Source organism: Pundamilia nyererei, unplaced genomic scaffold (genome assembly GCF_000239375.1).
Source record: "Pundamilia nyererei isolate P.nyererei 1_Seehausen unplaced genomic scaffold, PunNye1.0 scaffold00058, whole genome shotgun sequence".
In the NCBI taxonomy this organism is placed as follows: Eukaryota; Metazoa; Chordata; class Actinopteri; order Cichliformes; family Cichlidae; genus Pundamilia; species Pundamilia nyererei.
In genome coordinates, this window is record NW_005187459.1 from 2693948 (window position 1) to 2709945 (window position 15998).

Genomic DNA, 15998 nt, shown 5'->3' on the forward strand with positions numbered 1-15998 from the left:
GACAAACAGTAATAAAAAAATGAAGAATAAGGCTTGTAAAAGCTGTCCTTGAGTCTAAGTTAAGTTACTGTGTTGTGTTGTTTGTGTTGCATTGTGATGTGTCGTATTGTGTCGTTGTATGTATGACTGTGCAATGACAATAAAGAGTTATCTTATCTTAACTTAAACTAAAAACTAGCTTTGCCATAAAAAAAAAATCCTTCAGACCTCCAATTCAGTTTTAAGGTTAGCTCAGCAATATTTTTACAGTTTCAGCAAGAGAATTTGAAACGTGTTTTATTCTTGTGTAGAGCAAAGAGAAAACATGGACAGTGAACATTCACTTTAGATTCAAATGAATAAAAACTACAAATCCTGCTTTCATAGCTATTAATGAACAGTATAGATAAAGAACACATTAAATATCTCATGGGATATGATCTAAATATTATAATTGTGTGAACATCTTTGTTAAACTACTATCAAACTAGAACATTTAATAAACACTATAGTTAGAGCAACTAGTCGTTTCAAAGTTAAAGGTGTAGTGAAAAGGCGAACGCACTGAATCGTGAACAAATAAACTTCCCATCTGATGTTGTTTCGTAAGGCGCACGTAAACAATGCTGGGACACAATGACGATAATTCAGTGTGACTACTTCTGAGATGTCTACTGAGGAGAATTGAGACTGGATGTTGGTGCTAAAGACTATCATTTCTTCTTGCCAGCTTTCTTGTCTTGCTTGTTGGGTGGCTGTGCGGAAGCAGAGGTGAAGGCTGCTTGTTTTTCCAGAGCTGCAGACTGGGCCTCCTCCAGAGCCTCCTTCTCTTCTTGTTCCTTTTTGATGCTTGCTCGATGACGGCTATTAAATGCTTCGCACGTATTGTGAAAGTTCTTACAGCGCTGCTCAAAGGCTGCCTGGAGACAAGAGAAATGGCAGCGAGAAAGTAGTTAAAGAATTAGAGGGAAAGGCAGCTGACTCCTTTTAACTTTGATAGCCACAGTGGCTCATTTCTTTCTGTTTCATTACATTCTTCTCCCTCTCTGTCCCTTACCTGCATGTTTTGATACATCTCCAGCTGACATTTCATTAGCTCCTTCCTTTTGAACGCCTCCTGTTTTCTGCACTCCAACACATGCTCTCGGACCAACCGGTAAGTCTGGATCTTTTCAGTGCGCTCCCTCTGCTGGGCCTCTTCTATGTATGAGTCCATCACCACTGGAGAATCCTTTTGGTGTCTACATGTATGCACAAGAACTAAATGTATACGGTGTGCACAGCATTTTTCTGTCACATGAATGTATACCCATCTAATGAGAATGAATAGAAATCTGAAGATATGTTCAAGTACTTTGTACTATAGCACAGTGTCATTACATGCACTGTAGCTACTGTGTCAGGATCAGGTGTTAAACAAATTTTTGGAGAGGGAAACTGAGGATATAGACACGCCTGTGTGTACACAAGTGTGAATCTTGATGTGCCTGACACCCTTTAATAAACTTAACACATCTCTTTCTCTGCTCATATTGCAGGCCAGTGTCGAGAGCCACCATTAGCTGGACACACGTGTTGGCACGCACATGCGCACGCTCACAGCAGGAGAGGATGGAGAGGTGATGGGAGAGGGGCACATCTCATTGGAGTAACGAGCTCATAGTGTCCCTGAAATAGCTCTCTAATTAAAAGACCCAAATATCATCTCATTTATCCTGGAGAGGGATGGACAGAGGGAGAGATGGAGGGAGGGAACAAGAGATGGTGTCAGGGAGAGTAATGGGAAACCCAGGGGGGACTGTGGAGGGAGATTCTTCCCTTTAAAACTCTTACTCTGACAATACAGTCACACACAGGACATAGACCAAATTGGCTAGTCTGTTGACTTAACCTTTGGTGCTCAACGTGGAATTTGGGGGGGATTATGGTGAAACTGATTCCTAACTATACTCGATCAGTTTACACTGTACAGTATGTATCTATATGCAACCAAGGTTAAGTGAAATGTGATTGGTCAATTGCTAAGCGACTTATACGAAAACCAAAAAGCCCTTTCCCTATTGATGCTCAAAATTAAGTGCAAATAGTTGTTTACGATGGGTACACATAGATGGGCAGCAAACTCATAGTTGCTTGTAATCCTAGATGTGCATTGATATCAAAGATATTTAAAAATTAATCTCTTGGTAATCGTCATGAATTGCAGGTTAAAGGACCCAAATGTATACTCTGGAGGCAGAGGGATAAAACAGAAGGTAAGCCTTTGTTTCACAGTTCAAACTAACAATGAAAACTAGAAACCCAAACTCTAAATTAGCCCAGCAGATCACAGAAAGAAAACACACGGGGAAGTTAACACGAAGACAGAATTATTTATACACATGGGGAGAGCAGGCAAGGAAAGACAGCTGAGGAAAGCTAGACACAGTTGTACACAATCAAGACAATGAGGTTGGGGGAAAAGTAAAACGGGAAATAACTAAGAGTCACTAAACACAAACAGACTCCATAAACAGTAACTAGAACTCAAATGCAACAAGAACAAGAACAAGGCACAAAAAGCACAAATCAACCAAACATAAAACCCCTGAAGATAACGAAGAACTTGAAATTCTAAGTTAAGGACACAGGGAAGGTTAAATAACACAGAATATAAGGAGGAAAAATATGCTAACTAGCCTTTAAAGGAAACCAGAGTAATAACCAAAGATTAACCCACACAATAATCCCAGCCTCAAAATATAGAAATCAGAACCTAAAATATAAACAACAACAAAAAGGTAGCTGCAGTAAAAACACTCGGTGACTGTTACTGTCAGTCCTTCAGTAACTGATGTCAGTAGTGGAGCTGCTGTATTGTCATTCTGAGGGCTGAGGCACATTTAGCTGTGCTGTTAGAAACTGAAGTCAGCTATATAAGAGGAGGAATGGCAGGCTCACAAATGTTACATTTGTGTATATTTTTAATGCATGAACAGCCTGTAAATCCAAATGTTTAGAGATTTCAAAACAATAAACTACTTACTGTTTTTGCTGTGTCATGTACTAATCACCCTGATGTTCAGAGTACCCACTCAAATCAAGTTACTATCAAACACTAGAATATGAATGATTAAGTGCAAAGCTATCAATTCATCCATATTCCTAACTATTTATCCTATTTAGGGCTGTGGGATAGAATTTAGAATCACCAGTTAACCTGAGATGCATGTCTTTGGTCTATGGGGGGAAGTCCAAGTACCCAGAATAAACCCAGACAGAGAAGGGAGAGTTTAAAAGGATAAAGAAGAAATAAACAGCAAAATAATATAATGCTTATTATGTAAATAATTTCATTACATTCTTAAAAATGAAAGGTACAGCTTAAAAAACATTATGCCAGTAGCCGTACTAAATAGCATCCACCTTATCTCCATACATTACACACACTGCTGTAGCTTGAAGTCCTTGCATTGCCCTTTCAGGCCCTGTCAAGTATACAATGTAACACTGCTGTTCACACTGGACCAATGAGAGCAAAGGTCATAAAGACAGGAAATTACTAATAATGTTCTGCAGATATTGTATGAACCAATCTGTTCCTGAGAACAAGAACACCAACATATTCACCAACACACACAGAAACACACACAAATATGCCCTAATGCCATGAAGCCTTCCAGCTTTTAATTCAGGTCCACAAATCTACATTAGGTAACTAGACTGCATCCTGCATATTAGCCACAGGACCTCAACAGGGGGAGGAAAATGCAAGCATCTGTTTTAAAATACAATGAGACGATGTAACTTTCTTTGTTGGCTGTGTGTCATTTCCCATCTATATCGTCTAAGCTTGCATGTTGGGACAAGCTGAACAATCAAATAGATAGTGAAAGAGTGAAAAGGGACAGAGACGGAAAAGTATAGCAATGGAGAACCTGGTAAAGTGACTGTAGTCCATGTGAGGAAAGGAGCAGGGGGTGTCAGTCAACTTCTGATTGGATGCACTCTGAGAGATGTCTTGACCAGGTCTTGAAGCATCTATAGAAGTACCAATAGGACAAGCTCACATTACTATAAACCATATGAGTTCACATAAATATGTTTCCATTTTTAAAGATTCATACCATTGTTTTCCTCTGTAGCAGCATCACCACACTCTTTTTGCTGCACTTGTTTAAGAAAATGGAGACGAGACTGAAAAGCCTAAAAGCAAGACATGGTAAATCATTCTGTCTGAAGCGTATGTTTTAGTGTAGCCCACTTAAATAAATACATAAAAATAAATAAATTAGAGTACATTATATATTCCAAAAGAAGACAGAATATATTAAATTAAAAGGGTTACCTTGGCAGAGCGTCCCGGCTCGGCCATTTCCCATGCTTTTTTAATGGTTTTAATCTGGTCTATTCTTTCTGTGTCTCTCTTAACGTCGATGCCTTTTGCTTTGCTGTTGTCCGTGACAACACGTAGCATCCAGTTTGGTTTAGTTAGGTCAAGGCTCTGCACAGACATTTGCACACAGAGTGCAAAGAACTTAGTTTTTTTGCCTTTGTTTTACACAACAGATAACTTTTAGTTTATTTGGAGATCGCTTAGTGTCTTTTCTCCATTAAAGTTGCACTTACCATCAAATTTTAAATGAAAAACGAAGGAGGTCAGTATTAGAAAAACGTTTAAATGTCACCGTGCTTAATGTGTGACTTTAATGTGTGGCACAGCTTTGATCAAAATGCTGCTATTATGTGGATCATAGGTTTATTGAGTGGTTCTGACTGATGAACCAAGTTCTTATCTGAGACTATTATTCACACTCACCATGCAGATTATGTTATCATGCATGGTGAATGTGTTTCAGACATCCTGTATACAGGCAGGCCAGAGATTTGGTTCACCCTGATATGCATTGCCTAGCATTTCATAGCTGGATGAACATCTTTGGAGAGACGTGAACTACACTGTCAAAACAAATGCCTCCATCCTGTACTCCTCAAGCTACAACAAGACCTCTGTGACATATCTTAGCACCTTCTCTTAACTTAAAAGTCGCTGTGAAAAATACATTTAGGTAAACATGGCCTTCAATCTGAGTGGGTGACTGTATAAACACGGGTATATACATGTGAATGCATGCATATACCTTTCTATAAGCGCTTTTATATTTCTACTCCTTATGTGCAGTTGACAGACTTGCAGAGTTGCGGTGTTTTGTCTTTCCTGTACCATACTGTTGTAATACATTACCGTTTCATTAGCGACAGCTGGCTTCCCCTTGTCTCCTTTGGTTTTGCGCTGGGTTTTGGTTGCATCAGACTTGAGGCCGTCACGATTTGGTGTGCTAGTGGTAGATGAGCGCTTTACATCCTCAAGCTTATTTACTGCATTATGAAGCAGAGATTAAGAACATTAACATTTTCTGTTGTCTTCAGAAAATCTGCTGTGCATTTAGCTTCATAAATACTTTAACTACGGTGTTCACTTTACATTAGATCTAGATTTAAGTTATTTAATGTCCTTATTGGGAAATGCTAAAATTTTAGATTTTTAAAAAAAATTTCTAATGTGAAATGTTAGAATGCTTCAGTTTTGAATGCATGCCATGTCTATAGACATTCAACAGTATCGGATATTCACATTCTACTTAAACAATTAAAGATGGGGACTGCCACACAAACAGCGAAGATGCTGTGCGGCTGAACGTATGCTAGATGGCACTGTTGCACTTTAAAAACTGAGTCAGATTCAATCCCCAGCTTAGATGAAGTATTAACTATGAGTCTCACTTCTCTGATATAAAGGCGTAATAATCCATCATTTAGCTGACACCCTGCCATTCTGCCTGAAGAGCTTTGGTGAATACTCAATGACTTACTCCTATCGCAAGACATAAAAAAAAATAAAAAATCAATGCTAAAACTGGATGTAAATATCAATCTGTGCTGTTGGAATTTATCCCAAAAGGATTCTGAAAACTGATTTAAGTTGGACATGCTTGAAGAAATTGTAAGAAAAGACTGTTGTGTGTTCTCATGGTAACGGTGCAAAGAACTGAGGCTGACTCCTCCAACAGTAGGACTTTAGGCAAATATGTGAAAATGTGCATGCATTCAAAAACATAAGCAGTGCAGTTTTTGTGTTAACTACAGATTGTTAAACAGCTTGTTAAAGAGGTTTCGAGGCTTGGCGTGCCATGTAGTGCGTGCGTATCCATGTAGCATGCAGGGAGCATGATCAAGGGCAGAGGCTCACCACTGAGACGGAGTTAAACTGGATGAAATTAATTCACTTTCCTGCTGAGATATTTCCCAGGACACCAGGGGGCAAGAGCCTGCTTCATTTGACATCCCACTGACCCATTTTCATAAGCTTAGGGAAAACATAGACGGTTTTGTATGGACACTGGCATATAGATAGATATGTGGGCTAATGTGAGCATAAACTGGCAAAAAAATCTTAACATGCAGGAAAAACGACATTTAAAAAGACAGAAAAACACTGTCTATTTATGGCAGTCTCAAATGACAGTGTTCATTTTACACACTGACACGCACACACACCCAAACACACATGTCACCTGTAGATTTCATATCATGCAAATGGAATAACTGAATGGTTAAGTACGGGGAACCTTGGCATCAGCTCTGGTGAAAACACAACAGAAATTCGGTGATAGCAAGCTTGCTTTCCTCTCCAGGCATTCATGCACGCTCTCCCCATGCAGCAACCCGTTCAAATCAGCATCGACAGATGCTGCGATTATTTTATCCCCTTCAATTTTTTATTTTTTTTAAGAAGCTTCAACCAATTTCAAAGACGTGATTTTTCAATTGATCCAATTTGTATAGCATGATTAAAGGCAGAGAACCAAGAGCTGGTGGCAGAGGACAGGATTACTGCCACAGCCAGCGACCACTGGGCACAAGAAATCACACTCTGTGATCTGCAAAAGCAGCTGCATTCATTTGGCTTTCATTACAGTTGTGATTACAGGCCCATGGCAAGTGGAAGCAAAGAATAAACTGTGCCTGGCTTGGCCCCTGACACTGCCTACTGAGTATCACTCACATTTCAGACTGAACACAAAATAAACTGTGCGAAAACAAACATTAAGGGCTTAGTAGAAAATCCATTCAGAACCAAGTGCTTAAATGCTGACAATGTTTTGATGGAATAATAAAAATGAACTGCTTTATGGCCCATTACAGTCCTATCTGTGAGAAGATTCATGGCACTATAGTGAACAATCCAATCATATGTGTATGTTTTCCAGGAAAAAGATGCAAACAGGGTTTCTTTCCTGGCTGCCCCCTTGGAAACTGATGTGGTAATAGTAAATGCCTTGAGTATGTACCTCTTGTCTCATTGTTCTCCAAGTCTTTGACTGAACAAGCAAAAGCCAACTGGGATTCACTCAGATTCCAAGTCTTATAAAGCACCTCTGCCTGCACCACGTACTTGTGAACCTGTGAAACATGGATGAACAATGTAAAACACCTGCATCAGAGTACAATATAACGCATTACACACATACAAAAAAAGGCATATACGACATGATTTATGCAGGAATCAAAACTATGAACTAAAGCCAACACAACCTGACAATATACTATAAACATCTGCATCAGTGTTCATGACACAGGGAGACAAAAAAGACCTAGAACCCACTTTTTCTGCTGTGGTAAACAATTAAAGTGCATGTTCACCACAAAAACTAAGTGAAGGCAGAGGGCTGGTTAGCCAAGGTTATCTCACGTAACACCCACGCCCATCACACTTAACAGAAAGGACAGAATTCAGACAAAATTCCAAGAAGTAAATCAAGCGTATAAAGAAACAGAAAAAGCACTACAAAAAATAAAAGTGGCATATATTTAATTTTTTTCCCATTCGCTTACATATATCTTTGAGTCCCCCCCCCCAACTCACCCTACACAAGTCTTTACAATTACTCCACCATTACGATGCATCATTGTGTGTGTTGTGAGTCCCTGCGGCAAACAACGCCACCCTATTTACTCACCCTCTGCTTTAAGTCTTTATCTGCTCTAAGCTCTAATCAATAGCTGCTATCAGTGTCATCCGACATTATCTGTCTTAGTGCTACTGACTCACTGTGTTCCCAAAAAAAGATTTAAAAACACACATGGCGTATCCGAAGCGAACGTCTTAACAGGTCTGTAAAAATACATGTTTTTGTAGCCTTAATTCACTGCTTTAACTGCGGCATTAACTGTGTGTATTTGTAAAAATTTGCTGTGTGTATTTGTGAGTATTTGCTGAGGAAAAGCGATTATTATTCACCAGATGCATCACTGTAAAAAAAATCACCACAGAAAAGAATGAATAATAATAATAATAATGAATGACAATAACTATTTTTCATTTTCCACTGTATGCGTGTGCATGTGAATATGTGATGATACACACCTACAGAGCATAACATATGCTTTTGCAACCCTTAAACTAAGACAACAGGTGTGTTAGATGGGGGGTCTTCAGACATTACAGTGAGTCATAAATCATGCACAAATCATGGCTCCCTGACAAGCACTGATAAGTCAGACAGTAAAAAAAACAACACCCCTCCAGTTTCTGCTGCTCTCCTCTTCTTGTCAAATTGTGTCTCTGAGAATGTGAGTGTGGGTGAGACTAAATTTGCGTGTGTGTGTGTGTGTGTGTGTGTGTGCTTACAGGCGTAATCTGGCAGAAAAAAATGATATCAACAGGCAGCAAGCACGTGGGTGAGAGAGACAGAGAGGGAAAGTGAGATGCCCATGAAAGTGAGAATAGTTAAGTGTTTGAGCAATAGCAGATACCACGCAGACAGTTGTCAGTGATACCATAGTCTCTGTGGGAGGCTGGTACTGGTCAGATGAGGAGATAGATTTTTTAACTGCGCTGTCTTCCCCTTCGTTTTGCTGGAGAGTGTTCTCCGAAGGAGACTGCTCCTGTTTATTTTCTTCGGTGTCTGTAACAGAAAGAGAAATCTATTAACGCTGATAAAAGACAAGAATAATGAATATACTAGGAAACATTTTATAAACACTCTAGCATCTGGTCCAAATAAGTGCAAAATTCTAAAGCTCTTCTCCTATTATTTTAACATTTAAAATTAACTCTGAATAACAGGTAGAGTTCCAGCATATTAAGAACGCTTGCTCGTGCTTTCCGAAGTGGTTCAAGGGCGGTTTTGTGTACAATTTGGTTTTAAAACGAGCATACAACAGCAGAGCTTTCTCTCAGCATATGAGAGAACAAAAAGTGCCACATTTAAAATGTTTTCTGCAAAAAGAAAAAATTACTCAAGAGGTCGGGAGGAACATGGAACTCTTTTACGAAGGATTTTGTAGAAATTGCTGGCCAGCTGTGGATTGTTGGACAGCTAGAAGATGAAAAGAAAAACGAAATAAAAGAGTAGGAGGAAAGATAATCCTCTTTTTTTTTAAGTGCAGCATATGTTTAAAACCCCCCAAACCCTAATATTAGCAGTGTTGACTGCTGAATCCGTTTTAACATTAGTAGCATACCACCTTCCTCATAAATTTGACGTGTCTTGTGTGTGATTGTCTTACACTACACTACAAATGTTACTGTAAGCAGAATAAAGATTTAGGTTTGCTGTTGGCAGACTGCAGTAGCCCTCTCACCAATTAAAACTGCAAGGTGGAATTTCAAGAACTACTGAACAACTACGGTCACAAAAATTTACTGAAAGAAACAGTAAAACTGTGAGACAGTTAAATTGGTTTCATATGTCGAGTGTTAAATTATGAAACACAGATCATCACAAGCTTTGGTTACTGCACCCAATGACACCTCACCTTTGTTCACCAGGAAGAAAAAAACAGGAATCACCACATGGCCCTTCCCGGTTTTGCCAGCTACTTGTTTCTCATGGTCCAGAATGGATAGACGTATCAATACATCTGGGTGGGAAGTCTGAAGCTGAACGGTTGCTACAGTGTCTGTTGTTACATGTACTCTGTAACTATAAAACATTTCACATTATAGCATTAAATTCTCAGAGCATCCCTGCTTTTTCCATTTTATTAACATTAAAAAACAACACTGTATGCCATATAATTCTCTTACCAACAAATGAGATTTTTGTTATTTGGAATGTAATAATCCCGGAATTCCTCTACTGAGAATTCACTAACTGGGGTGTCGCGGGACAGCTTTGGAAGTGGTTCCTTTGAGCCGATCAAGCACATCCTCCACTTTGCACCAGAAGGGGGTAATTCAGGTGTGATAGCTTCCGCTACAAAGGTATAACCAAGCTGGGCCAGGGGATAGAAAGTTCATCATAAAATTATAATTTTATTTTAGAAGGGAGGTATATTGGAAAGAAAATATCAATACCAAATACTATAATAAAGAGTTTTAAAAGGATTTTTCTATATATAATACTAAAAAAGTTCAAAAAAAGCACCACGCAAAAAATTCATGTTATATCCACACACCTTATTGGGTTGATAGACATGGGGTGCTACTCTGTTGAAGACCGTGTTTACCTCCTCTCCTGTGTCATTATTTATGACGTGCAGGAGACAATTAGGGATTGGAGAGTAGACCTTTGGTATCACCAGCACCTCCTCAGAAACCAGGAAAATCTCTCTGTGAACCAGTAAAAAGATCAAGCCGATAATATATCAATATATATAATATATCTAGCACGGCTAGGTAGCAAGGTTATAAGAGGACATCATGCATTTCCACCAGGGTTTTCCAAGACAGCCTAGGAATTCTCTTTCACTGAGTTTACAATGTTCTCTGACCTAAAGACCAAGACCCATGAGTTGGCTGTGTCTGGAAGAGAGACAGTGTAATCAGCAAAGGCGATTTTAGTCGATTCATCTCGTAGACATGGGTAGAGGTCCGCTTTCCTCTTAGAATTGTTGATGATATGCCTGTGCAAGAAACAGAAAGTTCAGAGCACATTTAGAAATTTCAGCTTAAGCAAAAACTATGTCATGAATACAGTTTTAATTTAAGTAGTTAATTTAAGTATTCATTACAAAGTCCCAGAAAACAATCTATGCCTCTTTCATAAGAAAGAACCAGGATGCACTTTGCTTTTCAGTGTGATCTTTGACTTAAGTGATTATTTATGTCAGCTAAGAAAACCACCTCTTCATCCGCCGTACACACATTGACAGAGCTTTTATTGCTCATGCACACACACATGCATCCCCAGGCAGCAGGTCATTCGGCAGACGCTGGTAGCTGATTGGAACGGGGAGAGTATAAACAGCAGATGGTACCACTGGGAAAAGATGGAACACAATGTGGAAAATGCTCCCTGCATGTCCCCCACAGGCTGCCACAACCAGGAGAGGGAGCAGATTCTGGACATGCAGTGCAACAGAGAGGCTAAACGCATGCCATGCAATATACACAGCATTGGCACTGGAACGCATTTGCAGCGCTTTCATATACTTTCAAATATTTGTGTTGACAAAAAAACCCACTACGATTGCTAGACTCACCATGTAAGCGCACACAGTCAGTACATTTTTATTACTTAGTCACCTTTGTCATACACTTTGATAGACCTCAGTTGTTCATTTACCTCAGCAAGAAAGCTGCATGTGCATGTGCATCACATTCAATTGTCGACCACACGGATGAAAGGATCTTGGACGCATTGAGGTTCTCCTTCGTTCCTGAACGACATGAGCACACGCACAGAAAAGTAGCCTCCATTAAAGATGAAAGAAAAACCCATGTTGCTGTCAAACGCATGAAAAAATCATTGAAGTTGACCTAGTTCAGAGTGGGAAGCAGATATTGCAAAGTGCATTTTTACTTCATCCAGCGATAGGCTGATAGGAGAAGATTATTCTCACCTTGACACTTAATTTTCACACTCATCTCACCTGAGAGGTAAGCCCTCTGACAGAACGCAATTTTTGACAAGAAATCCTGCATACTTGCAAGTATGCATGTATCAGTAAATGTGTGCGTGTGCACAGAAATGCTCAGAAGAGATTGTTTAATGCTGTATTTTTTTTTTCACATGTTCACATGTGGCAAAAGGTATCCCCAGTTTTTCCCGCCACACATCCTTGCCCTCAGCTCTCTTTTCTAAGTGGCACTTCAAACTGACCAGCATAATATAAGACTGGCAAATGAGATTTACAAATGGAGCTAATAGAGTGGAAGAAAATAAAGCAAAAACAGTGCGCATAAATACCGGGGAACTACTGAGGTGCTTGAAGGGGACCATGTCATTAACAAGTACTATCCTGGGCAATGTGGACATTGTGGCATGTTTTGAGTGAATGGTTTTTCAAAGTGCTGTTAGACAGTCAGTATCACTCTGAGTGGAACTCTAAAGGCTGCACTTTGTGCTTTGATTTGAAAGAACTTAACTATGTTAGGCCAATTTCATAAAAAAGTCAAGCTGTTCAGTGTGTGCATGTACATGTGCTCATACTAATGTCACACGACCACCAGCATAATAATTTCGAGATGCCGGCAGACTGACTCTAATGATGTGGGTATTTTAGATGTCTGAGATGCTCAAGCTACATTTTCAAGCCATGGGAAATTAGGCACTCTCTCATTTCTGGTGTATTACAGTGCTGCTTTAGGCAAACCCCACACTAATGAAACTGTCCATACCCCCATATGTACAAGTTACTCAGAGGGGTCACAGTGTCATGTGTTGTTGCCTGGAGAAGGCACAGCAATAAACAGAGGATGGCTGTGCAGTACATCGCCTTCAGCGATTCCTTGGGAATCAACAAACAGTGATGGACCTTCACATTAAGACGATTACTGTTACATTATCTCTAAAAACACATCCAAATATTTTCACTAAAACTGAGGGAAATTTCTAATTTACCAGAAAACTGTTCAAAAGCAACACTGATACTAAAACAGTATATTATTCCAAAGCCAGACTGGAATAGCTGCACAACACTGTCTCTATGTAATCTCTCATTTTTCCTAGAAAGTGTCCACTGCTTCCCCGTCTTCTCTTCCCTATCTTTCTGTTGATGTCACTAATGAACATCAGTCAGTGATGCAGGAACGCTGTTTGCACATGTATATGATGCGCATGTTTCCTCTCGTCTGTGTATCCCGATGTGGTTAGCCTCCATCGGTCAGGATTTATTAGTAAGAGTGGCAGTCTCATCAATACATATTTGCGTTGCTGCTCAGGAGCTCGATGTATGCCAGCAGGCTAAATTATACAGTGAATGCAGAACTAACAGGTGTTTTGTGTGTGAGGGGTTTTTTGGATAATAAATGACAATCTAGGAATGAAAAACAGGCCATCCTGTGTTTTTGTGGGTCTTTTTGCACATTTTCTATTTTTACTTAAATTGCTGTAGTTGCCGTGTCTCTCTTCTCCTTCACAGAGCACAGAAAATAAAGTATTCACTGGCGCTGTCTACTCAAAAGCCAGTATTTTTTATTATTGATTTGAAAGATGAGCTTTGAATCACACCACTTTCCTTGAAATATTATATTCTCTGTGTGTGCGCGTGTACATTCAGTTGTTTACCAGGTTTTGAGGCATCAAGGATCTCGCGCACTAAGTGCCCTCTGAATCCAGCCTGCAGAACGGTCACTGCCTTGACCTCTCTGTCTGTTGGCTCCCTGTCTCTCCACATTTCTGGGGGCTCCAAATCTGCATTTACTTAACAAGCAGAATGAGGGCATAAAACAGCAAATTGTGGGTGAATATGAATTAATGAAAAGAGCGACACTGCATGTAAACAAAGACACATTTATTAATATTCTTTTGATTTAATGTGTAGTTGCAATCTTATGATATTTCTAATGTGAACAATTACTTAGGATGAGTCAGTGCCCTAAAGTGTTTAAAGCTACTGAGTTTAGTACACATATATAAATATATATATACATATATGTATATATATTTAGTATATATATTTAGGTATACAGACTTTTATAAGCTTAGCACAACTGATTACATCTATGAGCTTCTAATGTTATGTATATAACATGATAGCATACAATATCTCCAAACAAATAAGTGGCACCTACATATAGGGGGGTATTCTTCAGGGAACAGTGAAGGGTCAGCAGTGAGAGCTTGTATAGCAAACTGCTCATCTGCTTTCAGCTTCCTCCCCAGAGCCTCACGCAGCATGTGGTAAACTGCCAAGTTAAACACCTACAAACACCAGAACACATGCAGTCATGGTAAAAAGAAAACACACCTTCTGTCAATTCTAAGGTTTTACATACCAGGACATAACAAGCAAGCAAGCCTGAGCAGGTCTTAAAATCACCTAAATACAACCTGAGATGAACACCAATATATGGCATATTACAATGTGTCATTTATTCAAAATATAGGAGTGTGTGAAAAACCAAGTACACCTTTACTGCTTCCATTTGAATTAGGAGGGTAGGTAGCAGCCAGGACCTGCTAATCAAATAGACTTAATTAATTGATCATCAGCAAATGTGACCATTTGGGTGTGTGTAACACAAGGCCAAGGAGGAAAGACAGCAGCAATGACCAAATTAAAGAGGATGTACGGTCATTTTGTTGTGGTTGCACATTTTGCAAAATTGTAACTATGTGAATCCATAGCTCCTATGACCAATAGCCTTTCATGTGTAGGAGGGTTGTTAGACCCCACATCAGTCATTACCACTACCTAAATTCTTTAAATGAAAACCTTTTCTTCCATTGGTATCTTTGTAAGGCTTGTGAAAAATGCATTCGGTTCCAAGTAAAAGACACCACAGTCGCATAAATATGGACTCCATTGAGGCAATTCAGAAATTCTGACCAGTCAGAAATGATTATTCCTCAGAGCTATTGTAAATCAATGTCAATTAAGCAACACTAATTTTCTATAACAGCCAAACATATTTGTTCAATAATAAATTAAGTTTCTGGTCATTCAAAGTCATAAATCAATGTAATTTATCTAATCTAAATTAAAGACATGGCCTAACAACTGTAAAACGAATTTTTCAACATATAGATTTAGCAGCTGTCAACTGTCAATGACTTGCCAAAGGTATAAAGGATGCTGAGCTATGCACTCTACATAGAATCTGTGTGTACCTATGAGCAAACTACCTTGCAGTGCTCCCATTTTTCCTGGGTGGTGCTGATGTTTCTGGGACAGTGAGTTTCTTCCAGACCCTTTCTTAGTGCTGGCTGCTGCTGCTTATCACTAAAAGAAGCCACCAATCTGGACAGGGCCCTAAAGATGGAAGAGGCCTGCTCAGTGAAATGGGCACTTTCCTATTAAAAGAGAAGAACAGTTGGGAGGCATCTCAGTTTTATTTAGTGTTGGGAGTTTACACAGACAGAAAGTAAACAAGGACAGTGTATCATGCTACAATCTGGTGCACTTCCATGGTGATCAAATCAGAATTGCTTATAGAACATTTGCTATATGCACATAAACAGTGATGGGCTAAGGCTACACAATCGACAAAGGAAAGATGAAAAATATACATTCAGCTATACAAAGGTAAGAGAAAATGTGTGAGAGCAGAGTCACTAACATGATGTGATTTTTTAAATTGAAGCTGGAGTAAGCCCAGTTTCAAAATGCCACAGTGAGGAGATTGCAACAAGGGCAATGTTATCCTCTTTGTCACTATGTTCCAAAAAGCTCTGCTTTAAAAAAAAAAAAAAAATGTCATGAGGTAGGATAAAAAGAACATATTCTCCTTAGTTTCCCTTTATTTTATTCTGTTCCAGTGATTTCACCACAAAATATCATGACAGATGTGCTTAAATTGAACACCATGAGGGCTAGTTTCTTCATGTGTTTAACCACCCCTTATATTTCTTAGTCAGTATGCGCCCCTTTGACCCTTTCTATTTACATATACTGTATCATCAAAGCGATCACTTCTATTTTTGTGAAAATTTTCCTGGAGATGAAAAAGAAAGAAAGAAAGAAAGCCATTTACATGTCAAATCTTATATCAGAAATGTGAATGTGTATCTATTTAGTAGCAGCATATGGCAGAATACGGCTGCAGGATAATATTCTGAAAGGAGCGCCACCGCTCAGAAAGCCACCCA

At 39.2% G+C, this 15998-nt stretch overlaps 1 protein-coding gene across 1 annotated transcript in view; it reads right to left on the minus strand.

Annotated features, from left to right (window-relative positions):
- Positions 1–260: 260 nt before the first annotated feature.
- Positions 261–15998, minus strand: part of adgb (androglobin) — a 37378-nt gene continuing 21640 nt past the window's right edge. Inside the window, exons 20-35 of the mRNA XM_013911184.1 lie at positions 15036–15203; positions 13982–14111; positions 13476–13610; positions 11532–11625; positions 10738–10869; positions 10423–10576; positions 10052–10239; positions 9781–9947; positions 8800–8927; positions 7311–7422; positions 5204–5337; positions 4307–4462; positions 4086–4164; positions 3897–3999; positions 1037–1220; positions 261–899 (exon numbers count right to left, since the gene is read on the minus strand). Coding sequence (XP_013766638.1) covers positions 693–899; positions 1037–1220; positions 3897–3999; positions 4086–4164; positions 4307–4462; positions 5204–5337; positions 7311–7422; positions 8800–8927; positions 9781–9947; positions 10052–10239; positions 10423–10576; positions 10738–10869; positions 11532–11625; positions 13476–13610; positions 13982–14111; positions 15036–15203 — 2271 coding nt within the window. The 3' untranslated portion in view covers positions 261–692. The remainder of the gene's footprint in view (positions 900–1036; positions 1221–3896; positions 4000–4085; positions 4165–4306; positions 4463–5203; positions 5338–7310; positions 7423–8799; positions 8928–9780; positions 9948–10051; positions 10240–10422; positions 10577–10737; positions 10870–11531; positions 11626–13475; positions 13611–13981; positions 14112–15035; positions 15204–15998) is intronic.